The sequence below is a fragment of the Pelobates fuscus genome, chromosome 6, assembly GCF_036172605.1.
Source record: "Pelobates fuscus isolate aPelFus1 chromosome 6, aPelFus1.pri, whole genome shotgun sequence".
Taxonomy (NCBI): Eukaryota; Metazoa; Chordata; class Amphibia; order Anura; family Pelobatidae; genus Pelobates; species Pelobates fuscus.
In genome coordinates, this window is record NC_086322.1 from 847,141 (window position 1) to 863,044 (window position 15,904).

General features: G+C 48.5%; 1 protein-coding gene across 1 annotated transcript in view; it reads right to left on the bottom strand.

The window, feature by feature from the left end:
* Window positions 1–8,401, bottom strand: part of DOK1 (docking protein 1) — a 115,542-nt gene extending 107,141 nt beyond the window's left edge. The window contains exons 1-2 of the mRNA XM_063457493.1: window positions 7,854–8,401; window positions 7,569–7,808 (exon numbers count right to left, since the gene is read on the bottom strand). Coding sequence (XP_063313563.1) covers window positions 7,569–7,634 — 66 coding nt within the window. The 5' untranslated portion in view covers window positions 7,635–7,808; window positions 7,854–8,401. The remainder of the gene's footprint in view (window positions 1–7,568; window positions 7,809–7,853) is intronic.
* Between the last annotated feature and the right edge of the window lie 7,503 nt (window positions 8,402–15,904).

The window sequence follows — 15,904 nt, forward strand, 5'->3', positions numbered from 1 at the left end:
AACGCTTTGTCCTACTGAGGAGATTGAGTAGATCCCTCTTATCTACATTGTTTGAGGCTACAGACAGTGAGCAGATTACATTACCCTTGGAGTCTGCTCTTGTTCCATATTGTAAATCTCACCATTAGACATTCAGATTAACCTTTGGGCATTTAATTGTGGATATACTCTTCCTCTTTTGGCAGTTCCTCACTATAAGAGGAACCATCTCATTATAGGAGCTGACACTCACAATGATCAATGTTGGATTAACCATATCATTGCAGGATCAATGTAAGGTTAAAGAAGATTTAAAAAAAAAAAAAAAAACATTTACTGATATGGGGTACATTTTTATATGTAAGAAAAACACACAAAAAAAATGCAGTGCAAACCTGTTCCCAACTCCACCACAGCCCAGTCATACTGTGTCTCTTGCAGAAACCCGATCTCAGACACCGCCTCCCCCACTGCCCTATCATACTGCGCCTCTTAGTGAAAAACCGATCTCAGACACCGCCTCCCCCACTGCCTTCTCATACTGTGCCTCTTACTGAAACAGACACCACCTCCCCCACTGCCCTCTCATACTGCGCCTCTTACTGAAACCCGATCTCAGACACCACCTCCCCCACTGCCCTCTCATACTGTGCCTCTTACTGAAACAGACACCACCTCCCCCACTGACCTATCATACTGCGCCTCTTAGTGAAACCCGATCTCAGACACCGCCTCCCCCACTGCCCTCTCATACTGTGCCTCTTACTGAAACAGACACCATCTCCCCCACTGCCCTCTCATACTGTGCCTCTTACTGAAACAGACACCACCTCCCCCACTGCCCTATCATACTGCGCCTCTTACTGAAACCCGATCTCAGACACCACCTCCCCCACTGCCCTCTCATACTGTGCCTCTTACTGAAACAGACACCACCTCCCCCACTGCCCTATCATACTGCGCCTCTTACTGAAACCCGATCTCAGACACCACCTCCCCCACTGCCCTCTCATACTGTGCCTCTTACTGAAACAGACACCACCTCCCCCACTGCTCTATCATACTGCGCCTCTTACTGAAACCCGATCTCAGACACCACCTCCCCCACTGCCCACTCATACTGCGCCTCTTACTGAAACCCGATCTCAGACACCACCTCCCCCACTGCCCTCTCATGCTGCGCCTCTTACTGAAACAAACACCACCTCCCCCACTGCCCTCTCATACTGCGCCTCTTACTGAAACCCGATCTCAGACACCACCTCCCCCGCTGCCCACTCATACTGCGCCTCTTACTGAAACCCGATCTCAGACACCACCTCCCCCGCTGCCCACTCATACTGCATCTCTTACTGAAACCTGATCTCAGACTCCACCCCCCCCCCCGCTGCCCTCACATACTGCGCCTCTTACTGAAACCCGATCTCAGACTCCGCCTCCCCCTCATAGTGCGCCTCTTACTGACCTCAGACACCATCTCCCCCGCTGCCCTGCCATACTGCGTCTCTTACTGAAACCTGACCTCAGACTCTCTGTAATGGGATAGAGGACCTAACTACACTTTTATTCCCTTTGTTTGGCTGTCTGTACCTCCCCCTTGTTCGTTTACCAAACAACTTTGTGTGGTCCCCTGATTCGCAAATCATGTTTGGGCTTCAGTAGAAGATTGTGTTTGTCCCATTCTAAATATAGAGTATTGATCTGTGGGTCGCTATTGGTGTCCCTTTTTGATATGATATTGGAACACAGGGCTTGTTCACATCAAAACGACTCCTTATCTAGGAGGGAACCAGGACATATAGCAAGTAAGAGCATTAGTTTATACTGAAGCCAGACTTCCAGGCCACTTGTGTGTGACTTCTCACACCTTGCAAAGTGGCTCTCTTGGGGTCCAGCTTCAAAGAGGAATTTGGGTTATAAGCTCTGACCTCCAATACAATCAAATTAGCCCCTTTTGAAAAAAAAATTTGGGGTGTTTTAGAATATTGTATATTTTTCTGTAGAGCATCCTGGGAGGAAAAGCCCTGTATTATTGTATGGGAGAACCTATGTAGGGATCTATGCATAAAAGCCATGGGTGGGCAAAATAAAATCAGTTGACTCCCAGAACTACGTGTCATCTAGTTGCTGGGGGGGAAAGTGTCTTAGATTATTATACTGCTTCTTTCAACTACGAGGAAAGAATAGCGGAGATATCTATGCTAGGTCTTGGAGCTCCGCTACACTCTCATACTGCACCTCCTAATGAAACCTGACCTCAGACACCCACTTCCCTCTCATATTGTGTGTGGCAAACAGAACCTCGCCACGGACGCCTGGAGGAGTCTGTTGCCAGCCTCCTGCCTCAGGACTATCGGCCCTACAATATACCTTGTCTAACACACTTTAAACGGCCCTGTTCGTGTGGTTTGGGTTATATGGTTCGGGAACCACCAGGGAGCTTGTTAAGCCTAACTGACAGTTTGTAAAAATTTCCACTGCAGTGTTCTAAGTGTTCATCTGGGTGGCCGCATTTCATATTAACGACCACAAGGTGGTGGCCATCTTGTTCCTGTGAACGCAGGCAGCGGTGTTTGTGCATCAATCTCCGGGAACTATAATTGGACACGGAAACTCCTGAACACCACCGGACTTCCATAATCGCATGCGTTCGGTTCTATACAACTTAGAGCACTGTTCGGTGGAAACGAACTTGATCGACCGTTAGCACTGATTTCATGGAACTGTTTTGGGCAAAGGACCATGTGCACGGTCGGTCAAATTGTGATTTCCATGAAAATCCCGAACCCCTGAACCGATGTGGATGATTTCTGGATATGTTGGTCACCTAGATCAGGGCTATCAAGGGATGTGATTTTGTAGTGTTTCCATGTGTTTTGGGCGTACTTTAGAGGTATTGTTATATTGCATGTTTTCTGTACTAGGAGATTGTTACAAAGCTGTTACAAACACAGATTATGTTGGTTCTTTTGTTATGCCATGGCTTTGGTACTTGAATTCTGCACCCCTCTCCCGAATGGATTATATACCCCGGTTCGTTAAATGAACAACAGACCACCCGGCTCCTGGCGTGTGCCGCCACTTAACCCCGGTCACCTCTCAAACTACCGAACGGTCGACCACCCGGCTGGGAGAGTGTGCCACCAACTGATCACCCAGGGAGCTGCGGTTTGCGGTTAACCGCAGGCTAATTGACGGCCCCAGGATATATCCGTTGGTGCCTTATCTCCCGATTAAACTACCGAAAGGGTCACGACGGGGACCACCTTCAACCTGGCGTGTGGCCTCAATGAGAATGTGGAATGTTCTGCAAGTTAAGTGCCCCTTCACGGTGGGCTAAATTTGTATCCCGAACAGCGACGACATCCAGGCAGAGAGCGGGGATTCGTGCACAACTCTGGCCATAATTAGTTCCACGAGTTGACGCCGAGGTCCCACTGCCTATTGTTGCACCCAAAAACATGGCCGCCATCTCAAACCTGCGACCAAATATACGAACAGACTTTACCACGACGAAATCCATCATAGGGTTCGTGAGTTTGGGGTGCTATTCGGTGAACTAGTTCACACAGACCAGAGCTACAAAATGAATGGTGAAAGTACCGAAGTATATACTAAAATGTTAGTTATGTATTTTTAATCTGTTTTCTGTGTGTAAAATAAACGTGGGTTTTGGGCGCTTGGAGATAATTGTATTACCCTAACCATTGGATTCATTATCTCCGAGCTGGGCGGTAGCAAATTCAAATGATACACTGTATTCTCATTGGTTGATCCCTTATGTTATCCATGTATCCCATCAGGTCCAGAGGGGGCTGTCCCTGGACCTGAGATTTTGCATAAATATCGATCCCTGTGTGTCATTAACCCCTTAAGGACCAAACTTCTGGAATAAAATGGAATCATGACGTGTCACACACGTCATGTGTCCTTAAGGAGTTAAAGCCAGTTCTTGTTTGACCTTCAAATTGCAGCCTCGACTCGTTTTGTGGGGAAAGAGTATCCTAGCTGTACAATAGCTAGTGGGATTGTTCTACACTTGCAGGATCCTTCTGGGTGTCGAGCTAAAGTGGCTTCTCTCTCTCTCCAAGCTGGGATCCAGACTATCCAAGCGGTCCAGCTTCCAGCTAGCCTGGGGGTAACCGTAACAGAGATCATTTCATTTAGATGTTTGCTTGCTACTAATTCTCTGTCAGGTCCAGCGGGGAATGCCCCTGGAATGTGATTTAGGAAACCCCTTGCATGGGTAGTTGCATAAAAGGCAGTGTGTGGCTCCCAATAAATCAGTTCGTCCCCAGCATAGAGCCTCGTCTCGTATGTGGGAGAAAGCTATGCCAGCTATATCCCTGCTCTTTGGATTGCTATATCACTAGCTCTTTTAAGGGCTATACAGCTATACTCTCTTGGAGGAGAGGTCCTCCCACTGGGAGCTGGATCCAGATGTTGGTCCAGGGTGGGAAGGGATGGTGAGACCCCACCCAAGCTGCAGCGGCTAAGGGGACTACGTTAATTATGGTGTCCGGTGCGGTGCTTATAGTACTCGGTGATACTAGGAAGCAGTGATTGGCGGAGGTACCTAGTCGTGGTGCCAGGCGGTCCACCACACTGCACCTCTTACTAAAACCTGACCTCAGACATCGCCTCCCCCGCTGCCCTCTCATACTGCCCCTTTTACTGACCTCAGAGATCGCCTCCACCGCTGCCCTCTCACACTGCGCCACTCACTGAAACCTGACCTCAGACACCGCCTACCCCACTCATACTGCGCCTCTTACTGTTACTTTCCCCACCTCCTCTGCTGAAGTCCACAGTTGGCTCATTAGCTGAGTGTCAGCTTATCACCGGAAGCCCTAACCAGTCGTCTTTCTGTGGCGGATGCCATGTAATAAGTCAAACGATACTTATACTGGGGAGTGCTTCAACATTACACTCTGTGTTCATTTAATAATACTATAAAACGTACATTTGCAATGTAGGCTTAGTTTCAATATGATGAAATGTAATTTACTGCTGGCAAAAATAAATCATTAAACTTGGCTCAACTTTTATCATTTACTAAAGGAGTTAGAAATACTACTATGACAGACTGCCTGGCACCCCAACCGGGTAACTCAACCAATCACTGCTTCCTAGTACTTGCGAGCACCATAAGCACTGTACTGGAACACCATAACCACAGTAGACCCCACAAACTGCCGCAGCTTGGTTGGGGTCTCTCCGTCCTCCACCCACCATGGACCCAAGACCAGGATCCAGCTTCCAGTGGATAGACCTCTCCTAGTCCAGAGAGCATAGCAGGAACAGCTCTTATAAAAGCTAGTGATTATATTTAGGGGAGTATTGTGATATAGCAACCCTCAAACATGAGCCAAGACTTCATGAAGGGGTAAACAAATCTGTTTAATGGCAGCCACACTGGCCTTTTATGCAAGTCCCCAAGCAAGGTGAACACCCACATGGACCTTGTTGAGGACAGGGACACAAACCAATAATAACACATTTACAATGTAAGGCACTCCCACACATTATGGAAGTAATTTATTTGTCCGACCGTGCACATGGTCCCATGCCTAAAACAGTACCAAAGAATCAGGGCTAATGGTCGGTCTCTCTGTCTGGAGTACAAAAGTACATACTTCACATGAACAGAGCCTTTTAAAGTGCATTGGGCAAGGTATATTGCAGGACCCATAGTCCTGAGGCAAGAGGTTGGCCAGCAGGCCCCTCCAAGAACCCGTGACGAGGTTCAGTTCATCACAGGGTAGGAGGCTGGCAAACAGGCCCCTCCCAAAGCCAGTGACAAGGTTACTTTCATCCCAACTACCCTATAGTGTCCCTAGCTATACATTGATCCCCCCCCCCTCATTTACCAAATAAATAAATAAATGATTACTTACCTTTTTCCACTCCATGACCTGCGCCACTAATGTCCAATCCTATGCTCCTCATGGCATGTGCAGTTTACTTTAAACTCCTCATAGGAACCCATTTAGTCAATGCTTTTCAATGTGGCTACCACATCATGTGACTGAGTTTTTTCCAGTCAGCACAGTGGTAGCACCTGGAGTGGCCATCATTCGGAAATGCTGACATACTGACAGCCACCAGTGGTGGACTTACCCCCTCTGTGATGAACCCACTATTAATCATCTATTGCGTAGAGTTCTCCAAGTTTCCCTGAACTCAAATGCTTTTCCCTGGTTCGGTATTCACCATCTTCCAAACACCGACCACCCCCGGCTCGTTAACTTAAAAGTAACCACAGACTTAAGTGCTCTTTCTGGGCGTCCGCCATTCGTATAACCGAAAACAAATGCTTCACAAAATGGTGGCCATTTTGTCTGCCGAACGCAAGCAATGGTACTTTGTCATCAAGTTAATGGAACTCTGGTTCGGCTACCTGACCTTGCAAACCCCGGGAAAGATTGTACCCCTGCTTATTCCGTTCCCAGACAAGTCAGAAGAGTGCTTTTCGGTGAACAGACACTCCCGAACAAAGATCATTCGCTCCCTTGGAGCCAGGGGGAACCTTCATTTGTTTTCGTATGGGAACTCCCGAAATTTGATTGACCGCTGCCTATTTTTCTCTGGAACTATTTTGGACAACAGCCATGAGCATGGTCAGTCAAAAAACTTTATCCTTGTGGAGATTCGGCTAGAATACATGGATCTGAGTGCTATTTGGACAACTTGAGTACTCAGATCCGGTCTATCCATGGATATAATACTTGTGGGGGTTCCTAGTTATACAATATGTATTTTGGGGTGTATTTTTGTAATAATTTGTACCTCTAGTATCTGGGAGATAATTAGTGTAAGCCAAAGCAAACTCACACAGGTCAATATACAGGTATTTAGGGCAATACGATGCTGTATACTGACATTATGGAGGTACAGGTCAATGTACAGGTATTTAGGGCAATACGATGCTGTATACTGACATTATGGAGGTACAGGTCAATATACAGGTATTTAGGGCAATACGATGCTGTATACTGACATTATGGAGGTACAGGTCAATATACAGGTATTTAGGGCAATACGATGCTGTATACTGACATTATGGAGGTACAGGTCAATATACAGGTATTTAGGGCAATACGATGCTGTATACTGACATTATGGAGGTACAGGTCAATATACAGGTATTTAGGGCAATACGATGCTGTATACTGACATTATGGAGGTACAGGTCAATATACAGGTATTTAGGGCAATACGATGCTGTATACTGACATTATGGAGGTACAGGTCAATGTACAGGTATTTAGGGCAATACGATGCTGTATACTGACATTATGGAGGTACAGGTCAATATACAGGTATTTAGGGCAATACGATGCTGTATACTGACATTATGGAGGTACAGGTCAATATACAGGTATTTAGGGCAATACGATGCTGTATACTGACATTATGGAGGTACAGGTCAATGTACAGGTATTTAGGGCAATACGATGCTGTATACTGACATTATGGAGGTACAGGTCAATGTACAGGTATTTAGGGCAATACGATGCTGTATACTGACATTATGATATACGGTATATGAATGTCTAGGAGTACATTGCCATAATTCGAGGGCTTACCTTTCCAAACTTGTTCTGTTTGACATGAAGCTGTCCCTCTTTTATGGGTTTATCTGTCCCTGGCATGATGTTCCCCAAGTCGTCCTCAGACGGTCTCTTTTCCGAGAGATTTGATCAGATCCGGCTACGATATGTTCCCATCAAAAATGAAATGTCTGCAAGTCTCCCCAGAACCCTCACATACCTCTTCTCTGATCCCGTCTCTGCTGCCTCCTGTCTGTCTCTCTACTCCTAACCTACCTCCTACCTGAGCCTGTCTCCTGTGTCCTCACTTGTCTGTCCCACCTGAGCCTGTCTCCTGTGTCTCTCCTCCTAACTTGTCTGTCCCACCTGAGCCTGTCTCCTGTGTCTCTCCTCCTAACTTGTCTGTCCCACCTGAGCCTGTCTCCTGTGTCTCTCCTCCTAACTTGTCTGTCCCACCTGAGCCTGTCTCCTGTGTCTCTCCTCCTAACTTGTCTGTCCCACCTGAGTCTGTCTCCTGTGTCTCTCCTCCTAACTTGTCTGTCTCACGTGTCTCTCCTGCCCCTTCTGAAGCTGGCTGTTACCTCTATCTCTCCCCAAACCCACCTATCTCTGTTCTCTGAGATTGTCACTTACCTGTCTGTCCTTTTAACCGTCTCTATAACCAGTCTCTCCCATAGAATGTCTCTCTTACTGTCTCTGGATAGCTCTGTGTGTTTCTTCTCTCCCTCTATGTCACTGATGTTGCTTTCTGTGTATTAGGATGTCTGTATCTCTTGCTCTGTCTCTTTAGCTATCTGCCAGGGTCTCTCTTTTAATGTCTCTCTGTCAAAGGATGTCTCTTTCAATCTCTCTTGATGTCTCTATCTCAATTTCTGCTTTTTTTTTAACTTCCTCCTCAGGCAATTTCCTGTAAAACTCACATTCTCCCCAGTGTGTCCCTCCCACAGCCTGTACCCTGCCCCCGTCACCTTATACAGAGCATACAATACTTAATACAGAGCACACTGCCACCCCATACCTAATACAGAGGACAATGCTCCCACTCACCTTATACAGAGCACAATGCTCCCCCTCACCTTATACAGAGCACAATGCTCCCCCTCACCTTATACAGAGCACACTGCCACCCCATACCTAATACAGAGCACAATGCTCCCACTCACCTTATACAGAGCACAATGCTCCCCCTCACCTTATACAGAGCACAATGCTCCCCCTCGCCTTATACAGAGCACAATGCTCCCCCTCGCCTTATACAGAGCACAATGCTCCCACTCACCTTATACAGAGCACAATGCTCCCACTCACCTTATACAGAGCACAATGCTCCCCCCTCGCCTTATACAGAGCACAATGCTCCACCTTGCCTTATACAGAGCACACTGCCACCCCATACCTAATACAGAGCACAATGCTCCCCCTCACCTTATACAGAGCACAATGCTCCCCCTCGCCTTATACAGAGCACAATGCTCCCCCTCACCTTATACAGAGCACAATGCTCCCCCTCGCCTTATACAGAGCACAATGCTCCCACTCACCTTATACAGAGCACAATGCTCCCCCTCACCTTATGCAGAGCACAATGCTCCCCCTCGCCTTATACAGAGCACAATGCTCCACCTTGCCTTATACAGAGCACACTGCCACCCCATACCTAATACAGAGCACAATGCTCCCCCTCACCTTATACAGAGCACAATGCTCCCCCTCGCCTTATACAGAGCACAATGCTCCCCCTCACCTTATGCAGAGCACAATGCTCCCCCTCGCCTTATACAGAGCACAATGCTCCACCTTGCCTTATACAGAGCACACTGCCACCCCATACCTAATACAGAGCACAATGCTCCCCCTCACCTTATACAGAGCACAATGCTCCCCCTCGCCTTATACAGAGCACAATGCTCCTCCTTACCTTATACAGAGCACAATGCTCCCCCTCGCCTTATACAGAGCACACTGCCACCCCATACCTAATACAGAGCACAATGCTCCCACTCACCTTATACAGAGCACAATGCTCCCCCTTACCTTATACAGAGCACAATGCTCCCCCTCGCCTTATACAGAGCACACTGCCACCCCATACCTAATACAGAGCACAATGCTCCCACTCACCTTATACAGAGCACAATGTTCCCCCTCACCTTATACAGAGCACAATGCTCCCCCTCACCTTATACAGAGCACAATGCTCCCCCTCACCTTATACAGAGCACAATGCTCCCCCTCACCTTATACAGAGCACAATGCTCCCCCTCACCTTATACAGAGCACAATGCTCCTCCTTACCTTATACAGAGCACAATGCTCCCCCTCGCCTTATACAGAGCACACTGCCACCCCATACCTAATACAGAGCACAATGCTCCCACTCACCTTATACAGAGCACAATGCTCCCCCTTACCTTATAGAGAGCACAATGCTCCCCCTCGCCTTATACAGAGCACACTGCCACCCCATACCTAATACAGAGCACAATGCTCCCACTCACCTTATACAGAGCACAATGTTCCCCCTCACCTTATACAGAGCACAATGCTCCCCCTCACCTTATACAGAGCACAATGCTCCCCTCGCCTTATACAGAGCACAATGCTCCCCTCGCCTTATACAGAGCACAATGCTCCCCCTCACCTTATACAGAGCACAATGCTCCCCCTCGCCTTATACAGAGCACAATGCTCCCCCTCGCCTTATACAGAGCACAATGCTCCCCCTCACCTTATACAGAGCACAATGCTCCCCCGCGCCTTATACAGAGCACACTGCCACCCCATACCTAATAGAGAGCACAATGCTCCCACTCACCTTATACAGAGCACAATGCTCCCCCTCACCTTATAAAGAGCACAATGCTCCCCCTCACCTTATACAGAGCACACTGCCACCCCATACCTAATACAGAGCACAATGCTCCCACTCACCTTATACAGAGCACAAGGCTCCCCCTCGCCTTATACAGAGCACAATGCTCCCCCTCACCTTATACAGAGCACAATGCTCCCCCTCGCCTTATACAGAGCACAATGCTCCCCCTCGCCTTATACAGAGCACAATGCTCCCCCTCACCTTATACAGAGCACAATGCTCCCCCTGACCTCATACAGAGCACACTGCCACCCCATACCTAATACAGAGCACTTTGCCACCCCATACCTAATACAGAGCACAATGCTCCCCCTTACCTTATACAGAGCACAATGCTCCCCCTTACCTTATACAGAGCACAATGCTCCCCCTCGCCTTATACAGAGCACAATGTTCCCCCTCACCTTATACAGAGCACAATGTTCCCCCTCACCTTATACAGAGCACAATGCTCCCCCTCGCCTTATACAGAGCACAATGCTCCCCCTCACCTTATACAGAGCACAATGCTCCCCCTCACCTTATACAGAGCACAATGCTCCCCCTGACCTTATACAGAGCACACTGCCACCCCATACCTAATACAGAGCACAATGCTCCCCCTTACCTTATACAGAGCACAAGGCTCCCCCTCACCTTATACAGAGCACAATGCTCCCCCTCGCCTTATACAGAGCACACTGCCACCCCTCACCTTATACAGAGCACAATGCTCCCCCTCACCTTATACAAAGCACAATGCCCCCCCTCACCTTATACAAAGCACAATGCCCCCTCACCTTATACAGAGCACAATGCTCCCCCTCGCCTTATACAGAGCACACTGCCACCCCTCACCTTATACAGAGCACAATGCTCCCCCTCACCTTATACAGAGCACAATGCTCCCCCTCGCCTTATACAGAGCACACTGCTACCCCATACCTAATACAGAGCACAATGCACCCCCTCACCTTATACAGAGCACAATGCTCCCCCTCACCTTATACAGAGCACAATGCTCCCCCTCGCCTTATACAGAGCACAATGCTCCCCCTCGCCTTATACAGAGCACAATGCTCCCCCTCGCCTTATACAGAGCACAATGCTCCCCCTCGCCTTATACAGAGCACAATGCTCCCCCTCGCCTTATACAGAGCACACTGCCTCCCTCGCCTTATAAAGAGCACACTGCCACCCCATACCTAATACAGAGCACAATACTCCCCCTCACCTATACAGATCATACCATACCTAATACAGAGCACACTGCTCCATCTCACCTTATACAGAGCACACTGCCACCCCATACCTAATACAGAGCACAATACTTCCCCACCCCTAATACAGAGCACAATACTTCCCCTCACCTTATACAGCGCACACTACTCCCCTCACCTTATACAGAGCATACCATACCTAATACAGAGCACACTGCTCCCTCTCACCTTATACAGAGCACACTGCCACGCCTAATACAGAGCACAATACTTCCCCTCACCTTATACAGAGCACAATGCTCTCCCTCACCTTATACAGAGCATACCATACCTAATACAGAGCACACTGCTCCCTCTCACCTTATGCAGAGCACGCTGCCACCCCTAATACAGAGCACAATGCTCTCCCTCACCTTATACAAAGCACAATGCTCCCCCTCACCTTATACAGCGCACACTGCCTCCCTCGCCTTATACAAAGCACAATGCTCCCCCTCACCTTATACAGAGCACACTGCCACCCCATACCTAATACAGAGCACAATACTTCCCCTCACCTTATACAGAGCACAATACTCCCCCTCACCTTATACAGAGCATTCCATACCTAATACAGAGCACACTGCTCCCTCTCACCTTATACAGAGCACACTGCCACCCCTAATACAGAGCACAATGCTCCTCCTCACCTTATACAGAGCACAATGCTCCTCCTCACCTTATACAGAGCACAATGCTCCTCTTCGCCTTATATACAGCACAATGCTCCCCCTCACTTTATATACAGCACAATGCTCCCCCCTCACCTTATACAGAGCACAATGCTCCCTCTCACCTTAAGCAGAGCACACTGCCACCCCATACCTACTACAGAGCACAATACTTCCCCTCACTTTATGCAGAGCACACTACTACCTCTCACCTTATACAGAGCACAATGTTCCCTATCACCTTATACAGATCAGACTACCACCCCTAATACAGAGCACAATCCTTCCTCACCTTATACAGAGCACACTGCCTCCCTCGCCTTATACAGAGCACACTGCCACCCCATACCCAATACAGAGCACAATACTCCCCCTCACCTATACAGATCATACCATACCTAATACAGAGCACACTGCTCACCTTATACAGAGCACAATGTTCTCTCTCACCTTATACAGATCACACTACCACACCTAATTAGTGATGTCCCGAACGGTTCGCTGGCGAACATAGCATGTTCGCGTTCGCCACCGCGGGCGAACACATGCGATGTTCGGTCCGCCCCCTATTCTTTATCATTGAGTAAACTTTGACCCTGTACCTCACAGTCAGCAGACACATTCCAGCCAATCAGCAGCACACCCTCCCTAGCAGACCCTCCCACCTACTGGACAGCATCCATTTTAGATTAATTCGGAAGCTGCAACCATTTTATTTTATTTTTTTACAATTTATTATTATTTTTTTCAGTGCATATAAATGTTACTGCAGATACTCCCCCCAGACACTCTGTGTTTCTGCAGATACTCCCTCCAGACACCCTGTATTACTGCAGATACTCCCTCCAGACACCCTGTATTACTGCAGATACTCCCTCCAGACACCCTGTATTACTGCAGATACTCCCCCCAGACACTCTGTGTTACTGCACATACTCCCTCCAGACACTCTGTGTTACTGCACATACTCCCTCCAGACACCCTGTGTTACTGCAGATACTCCCTCCAGACACCCTGTATTACTGCAGATACTCCCTCCAGACACTCTGTATTACTGCAGATACTCCCTCCAGACACTCTGTGTTACTGCAGATACTCCCTCCAGACACTCTGTGTTACTGCAGATACTCCCTCCAGACACCCTGTGTTACTGCAGATACTCCGTCCAGACACTCTATATTACTGCAGATAATCCTTCCAGACACTCTGTGTTACTGCACATACTCCCTCCAGACACTGTGTTACTGCAGATACTCCCTCCAGACACTCTGTGTTACTGCAGATACTCCCCCCAGACACCCTGTGTTACTGCAGACACTCCCCCCAGACACCCTGTGTTACTGCAGATACTCCCTCCAGACACTCTGTGTTACTGCAGGTACTCCCTCCAGACACTCTGTGTTACTGCAGATACTCCCTCCAGACACCCTGTGTTACTGCAGATACTCCCTCCAGACAACCTGTGTTGCAAATAATCCCTCCAGACACTCTGTGTTACTGCAGATACTCCCTCCAGACACTCTGTGTTACTGCAGATACTCCCTCCAGACACTCTGTGTTACTGCAGATACTCCCTCCAGACACTCTGTGTTACTGCAGATACTCCCTCCAGACACTCTGTGTTACTGCAGATACTCCCTCCAGACACCCTGTGTTACTGCAGATACTCCCTCCAGACACCCTGTGTTACTGCAGATACTCCCTCCAGACACTCTGTGTTACTGCAGATACTCCCTCCAGACACTCTGTGTTACTGCAGATACTCCTTCCAGACACTCTGTATTACTGCAGATACTCCCTCCAGACACTCTGTGTTACTGCAGATACTCCCTCCAGACACTCTGTGTTACTGCAGATACTCCCTCCAGACACTCTGTGTTACTGCAGATACTCCCTCCAGACACTCTGTGTTACTGCAGATACTCCCCCCAGACACTCTGTGTTACTGCAGATACTCCCCCCAGACACTCTGTGTTACTGCAGATACTCCCCCTAGACACTCTGTGTTACTGCAGATACTCCCCCCAGACACTCTGTGTTACTGCAGATACTCCCTCCAGACACTCTGTGTTACTGCAGATACTCCCTCCAGACACTCTGTGTTACTGCAGATACTCCCTCCAGACACTCTGTGTTACTGCAGATACTCCCTCCAGACACTCTGTGTTACTGCAGATACTCCCTCCAGACACCCTGTGTTACTGCAGATACTCCCTCCAGACACTCTGTGTTACTGCAGATACTCCCTCCAGACACTCTGTGTTACTGCAGATACTCCTTCCAGACACTCTGTATTACTGCAGATACTCCCTCCAGACACTCTGTGTTACTGCAGATACTCCCTCCAGACACTCTGTGTTACTGCAGATACTCCCTCCAGACACTCTGTGTTACTGCAGATACTCCCTCCAGACACTCTGTGTTACTGCAGATACTCCCCCCAGACACTCTGTGTTACTGCAGATACTCCCCCCAGACACTCTGTGTTACTGCAGATACTCCCCCTAGACACTCTGTGTTACTGCAGATACTCCCCCCAGACACTCTGTGTTACTGCAGATACTCCCCCCAGACACTCTGTGTTACTGCAGATACTCCCTCCAGACACCCTGTGTTACTGCAGATACTCCCTCCAGACAACCTGTGTTGCAAATAATCCCTTCAGACACCCTGTGTTACTGCAGATACTCCCTCCAGACACTCTGTATTACTGCAGATACTCCCCCCAGACACTGACACAGAGCAGAATAGGGACTGTTCCCCCTACATAGGGTCACTTGGCAGATATGGATTGACACCTATCCTAAGGACTGATACACACTGATACACTGATCCCTGATACACACTGACAAAGAGCAGAATAGGGACTGTTCCTCCTACATAGGGTCACTTGGCAGATATGGATTGACACCTATCCTAAGGATCCCTGATACACACTGACAAAGAGCAGAATAGGGACTGTTCCTCCTACATAGGGTCACTTGGCAGATATGGATTGACACCTATCCTAAGGATCCCTGATACACACTGACACAGAGCAGAATAGGGACTGTTCCCCCTACATAGGGTCACTTGGCAGATATGGATTGACACCTATCCTAAGGATCCCTGATACACACTGACACAGAGCAGAATAGGGACTGTTCCCCCTACATAGGGTCACTTGGCAGATATGGATTGACAACTATCCTAAGGATCCCTGATACACACTGACACAGAGCAGAATAGGGACTGTTCCCCCTACATAGGGTCACTTGGCAGATATGGATTGACACCTATCCTAAGGATCCCTGATACACACTGACACAGAGCAGAATAGGGACTGTTCCCCCTACATAGAGTCACTTAGCTGATATGGATTGACACCTATCCTAAGGATCCATGATACACACTGACACAGAGCAGAATAGGGACTGTTCCCCCGACATAGGGTCACTTGGCAGATATGGATTGACACCTATCCTAAGGATCCCTGATACACACTGGGGGGTGACCTACTGTCCTGCCCCCGCCCCCACCCCTGCGTGGTGGGTGTGGACCATAAAAATAATGAGGGGGGGGGCTACTGTCCTCCCCCCAGCCCCCACC